Source organism: Ornithorhynchus anatinus, chromosome 18 (assembly GCF_004115215.2).
Source record: "Ornithorhynchus anatinus isolate Pmale09 chromosome 18, mOrnAna1.pri.v4, whole genome shotgun sequence".
NCBI lineage: Eukaryota > Metazoa > Chordata > Mammalia > Monotremata > Ornithorhynchidae > Ornithorhynchus > Ornithorhynchus anatinus.
Window position 1 is genome coordinate 14,781,840 of NC_041745.1, and position 5,353 is coordinate 14,787,192.

Genomic DNA, 5,353 nt, shown 5'->3' on the forward strand with positions numbered 1-5,353 from the left:
CAATGGGGGAGCTCGGGGGCGTACCCGGGACGCCTAAGCCGGGCCAACGGGATGGGGCGGCGTGGACCCTCGACCAATGGGGAGCCCGGGGGCGTGTCCGGGGTGGGGGCGTCCGGGCCAACGGGACGGGGCGCGGTGGGTCCCTCGGCCAATGGGGGAGCCCGGGGGCGCGTCCGGGGGCGTCCGGGCCAATGGGATGGGGCGGAAGGGGGGGCCGCGGGCCAATGGGCGGGCGAGGCCGGGGCGCGGAGCGAGGAGCGAGGAGCGAGGAGCGCGGAGCGAGGAGCGCGGACATGGGCCCGGGGTTGCGCCGCGCCGGCCGCCGCTGCTGCTGCCTGTGGCTGGGCCTGCTGGCGCCCGCCCTGCTGGCACACGGTCAGGACGCCCCCGCCCGGCGGGGCACAGACCGACGCGGAGACGCGCGGGGGGGGGGGGGGAGGGGGGGGAGGGGCGCGCGGCGGTTGGGGGCGGGGGGGGAAACACAGCCCGCTGGGGACAGAGACACAGAGACTAGGGAGAGATCCGGGTGGGGACAGAGATAAAGGACTGGGGGAGAGATCCAGGTGGAGACAGAGACACGGGGGGAGAGACAGAGACCGGGAGAGACAGCCAGAGGGAGAGAGAGACAGTGGGGGAGAGATCCGGGGGGAGAGACAGAGAGACGGGGGGAAGAGACTCAGGGAGAGAGACAGAGACTGGGAGAGACATCCAGGCGGAGAGACTGGGGGAGAGACCCCCCCCGAGAGGGGCAGAGACAGAGAGACCGGGGGGGGAGAGGTCCAGGTGGAGACAGAGACCGGGGGAGACACCCCGCGAGGGAGAGACAGAGACTGGGGGGGGAGAGATCCAAGTAGAGACAGAGACCGGGGGGAGAGACGCGGCTGGAGACAGAGACTGGGGGAGACACCCGGGTGGAGACGGAGAGACCGGGGGAGAGACCCCGAGAGGGAGAGAGATAGACACTGCGGGGGGGGGGGAGATGGAGAGACAGAGAGAGTGCGGGAGAGACCCCGAGAGGGAGAGAGACAGACTGGGGGAGAGACTCAGAGTGAGAGACAGCGGGGGGGAAGAGACCCAGAGAGACAGAGACTGGGGGAGAGATCCAGAGTGAGAGACAGAGACAGCGGGGGGGAAGAGACCCAGAGAGACAGAGACTGGGGGAGAGACCCAGAGTGAGAGACAGAGACAGCGGGGGCGAGACCCAGAGAGACAGAGACTGGGGGAGAGATGGAGAGTGAGAGACAGAGACAGCGGGGGGGGGGGGGGAGACGGGGGGGGAGACCCAGAGTGAGAGACAGCGGGGGCGAGACCCAGAGAGACAGAGACTGGGGGAGAGATGGAGAGACGGAGACCGGGCGAGAGAGAGACCCCCATCTGCCAGAGAGACGGGGAGACTGCGGAAGAGACCCGGACGACGGGGAGACAGAGGTGCCGGGGGGCGAGACCCAAGTCGCGGGAGAGGCGCGGAGACCGGGGGAGACGCCCGGGTCGCGGGCGAGACACCGAGCCCGACGGCCCGACCCGGACCGGGCCGAGCGGAGACCGAGGCGACGACCCGGGCGGAGAGAGACGGAGCCCGCGGGAGAGACGCGGGGGGCGAGAGGGACGCGGAGACCGGAGGGGGGACCCGGGCGGCCAGAGAGACCGACGGAAGGAGAGACCCGGGCGGCGAGAGAGACGCGGAGACCGGAGGAGAGACCCGCGGGGCGAGGGAGACGCGGAGACGGACGGACGGACGGAGAGACCCGCCGGACGGACGAGGCCCCCGGGGGGCTGGGGGGGGAGAGGGACGGGAGCCGGGCGGCCCGGCGGGTCGAGCCCGGGCCCGGGTTCCCATCCGGGAGCCGGGGATCGGGGCCCGGCCCGGCCCGGCCGCGGCGGAGAGGCGGCCGTCTCCCCTCCCGCCCCCCGCCGCAGCTCGTCCTCCTCCCCGGCCAGGCCCGCGCGTCCACGAGTACCTGTACTTCCAAGTGCTGAGCCCCGGCGACATCCGCTACATCTTCGGCGCCGCCCCGGCGAAGGACTTCGGGGGCGTCTTCGTGAGTCGGCGGGGCGGGGGGCGGGGGACGTCGGCGTCCGTCCCGGCGCCGGGGGAGGTCGAGGGTCCCCCGGGGGGGGGGGGGGGGGGGGGGCCGGCCGCCCCCGCCCTCCTCTCGCGGCCGAGGCGACCCGCGGCGGAGCCGGGACCGGGACCCGCGGCCCTCCGGCCGCCGCGCTCCGCCGCGGGAGGGGGAGGGGGAGAGGTCCCGGGTCCCGATCCCGGCCCCCCGGGGCGGCCTCGGGCGCGACCCCTCCGGCCCGCTGGGGGGTGGGGGGGTCCGGAGGCGCCGGGGCGGAGGGAGGCTCCCGGCGCGGGCTCCGTCCCCGTTCCGCGGATGAGGGAGCCGAGGCCCCGGGGGGAGCCACGCGACCCGCCCGGGCCCCGGGTCCCGATCCGCCGCCGGTCCGCGCGACCCCGGGCGGGTCGCGTCGCTTCTCCGGGCGCCCTCGCCCGGGAGGCGGGGCGGAAGGAGCCCGGGCTCGGGAGTCCGGGATCACGGGTTCGAAACCCCCGCCCCGCCGGTCGCCTCTCCGGGCCCCGGTTCCCTCGTCCGTAGAGCGGGGAGCGAGACCGGGAGCCCCGCGCGCGCACGCGGCGGGCGCCGACCGGAGAGCGACGTCGCGGCGGGGGCGGGACGGGGGGGGGGCCCCCCCCCCCCGCCTCGGCGGCCCGGCCCACCGCCCGCCCCCCGGCCCCCCCAGGACACCCGCTACGAGCAGATCTACCTGGTGCCGGCCGACCCCCCGAGGCCTGCGGCGAGCTCGGCAACGGCGTCTTCGTCCGGGACCAGATCGCCCTGGTGGAGCGCGGGTGAGCGGCCCCCGCGGTCCCCCCCGCCGCCCTCCGCCCTCCCTCCCCGGGCCCCCGTCCGTCCGGACGCCGGCCGGGCGCCGCGACGGGCCGTCGCGGTCGGGCCGTCCGTCGGGCGCTCGCCACGGGCCGGGCGCCGCGCCGGGCGCCGGGTAGGTGACGGTTACGATCGGGGCGCTCACTGAGCGCCCGCTACGGGTCGGGCACCGCGCCGTGCGCCGGGGTAGACGACGATCGTGATCGGGCTGCTCGTCAGGCGCTCGCTACGCGCCGGGGTCGACGACGATCGCGATCGGGGCGTTTACTCGGCGCTCGCCGCGTGCCGGGCGCCGCGCTACGCGCCGGGATAGATGATGATTTATAATCAGGGTATCTATCGAGCGCTTACTACGCGCCGCGACAGATGATGATTTATAATCAGGGTATCTATCGAGCGCTTACTGCGCCCCGGGCGCCGCCGCGCTACGTGCCGGGGTAGACGACGATTACAATCAGGGTACTGATGAGGCGCTTACTACGCGCCGGGCGCCGGGACAGATCACGATTAGGCTATCCGTTAGGCGCTTACCGCGCGCCGGGCACCGCGCTATCCGCCGGGATAGATGGCGATCGCGATCGGGGCGTTCGTCAGGCGCTTACCGTACGCCGGGGCAGTCGATGATTATAATCGGGGTACCGGTTAAGCGCTTACTACGCGCCGGGCGCCGCGCTACGCGCCGGGGTAGACGACGCCGTCCATCGGGGTATTTTTTAGGCGCTCACTACGCTCTGCGCCGGGGTAGACGACGCTGTCCATCGGGGTATCTGTCAGGCGCTCACCACGGGCCGGGCCCCGCGCCGGGGCAGACGACGATTTCGATCGGGGTATCCGTCGAGCGCTCACCGTCCGCCGGGGTAGATGATCATTTCAACCGGGGTGTCCCGTAGGCGCCCGCTACGCGCCGGGGCGGACGGCGATTACGATCGGGGCATTTATTAAGCGCTTCCTAGGCGCCGGGCCCCGGGGGCGGATGATTACGATCGGGGTACGCGTTGAGCGCTCGCCGCGGGCCGGGCCCCGCGCCGAGCGGCGGGGTCGGGCCCGGCCGAGGGGACCGAGGCCCGGAGGGGCGACGCGCCGTCCGGCCCGACGCTCCTCGAAGAGGAGCCGGGCGGCTCGGGGGCGAGGGCCCGGGAGGCGGCGCTCGCGGGTTCCGATCCCGCCTCCGACCTCCGGGCCTCGGGACGGCGCCCGGCGCCCGCTTGACCGATACCCACGTCGTCGCCCCGCCGCTCGGGACGGGCCCGGGCCCGGAGCGGGCGCTCCCCCCGCGGCGTTGGGGGGGGGGGGGGGCGACCGACGGCCAGCCTCCCCGTCTCTCCCCGTCCCCCCCTCTGGCCGCCGCAGAGGGTGCTCCTTCCTCATGAAGACCCGGGTGGTGCAGGAACACGGCGGGCGGGCCGTGATCATCGCCGACAACGCCTACGACGACGACAGCTTCTACGTGGAGATGATCCGGGACGGCACCCGCCGCACGGCCGACATCCCCGCCCTCTTCCTCCTGGGCAGAGACGGGTAGGAGCCGCCGCCCCCCCCCCGCGCCCCTCCCTCGGCCCGGAGGGCGCCCCGTCCGGCCGCTCCCGGGGGGGGGGGGGGGGGGGGGGAGGCGCGGAGGAGGGCGGGGACCCCCGCCCGCCGGGCGCCGAGGCCCCCCCCCCCCCCCCCGACGGCGCCCGCCGGGCCCTCCCCTCGCCCCCCGACAGGTACATGATCCGCCGATCCCTGGAGCGGCACGGGCTCCCCTGGGCCGTCATCTCCATCCCCGTCAACGTCACCGGCATCCCCGCCTACGAGCGCCTGCAGCCGCCCTGGACCTTCTGGTAGCCGCCGGGCGAGGGGCGCGAGCCTCCGGGACGCTTCCCGAGACCCCCCCCCCGCCGGCGCGGCCCGGGGGCCCGGGCGGCCCCTCCGTCCGTCCGCCCGCCGTCGGACGCGCCGGGGCCGGGCCCGGCCTGCTCCGGAGCCCCCCCCCGGCCCCCGGACGTCGCGGCCGGGAGGGGGGCTTCGGGGCCGGCCCCCGGGCCGGCCCCCGGATTCCCGCCCTCCCCCCCGCCCCCGGTCCCCGACCCGGCGACGTCCCGGAGCGGGCGTCTCGGTAATAAAGCGGAGTTCGGCGACGGGATTGGCGGTGGCCTCTTGTGCGCCTTCGGGGTCCGCCGTCTCCGGACGGCGCCTCGGGGAGCCTCCGGGCCCCTGCCGGTCGCGGCCGCGGGAGGGAGAGGCGCGAGCGGGGGCCGGTCTCCGTCCCAGCGTCCGGCGCACGGGGGACGCTCGACAGATACCGTGGCCGTTACGGTCCCCGGGGGGGCGGCCCGACGGGTCGGAGGGAGTCCGGGTATCGCGGCCCGGCGGGAGGGGCCCGGGCCCGGGCGTCGGAGGCCCCGGGTTCCGATCCCCGCCCCGCCGCGTGACCTCGGACGCGTCGCCGGACCTCCGCGGTGCCTCGGCTCCTTCGTCCGCGG

At 75.9% G+C, this 5,353-nt stretch overlaps 1 protein-coding gene across 1 annotated transcript; it reads left to right on the forward strand.

Annotated features, from left to right (window-relative positions):
* Nucleotides 1–242: 242 nt before the first annotated feature.
* PRADC1 (protease associated domain containing 1) lies at nt 243–4,807 on the forward strand. The gene is given in 6 exon segments (XM_029046494.2): nt 243–375; nt 1,939–2,039; nt 2,743–2,776; nt 2,779–2,851; nt 4,239–4,406; nt 4,595–4,807. Coding segments are annotated over 6 exon segments (579 nt in total). The 5' UTR covers nt 243–293; the 3' UTR covers nt 4,716–4,807.
* The last annotated feature ends 546 nt before the right edge of the window (nt 4,808–5,353 follow it).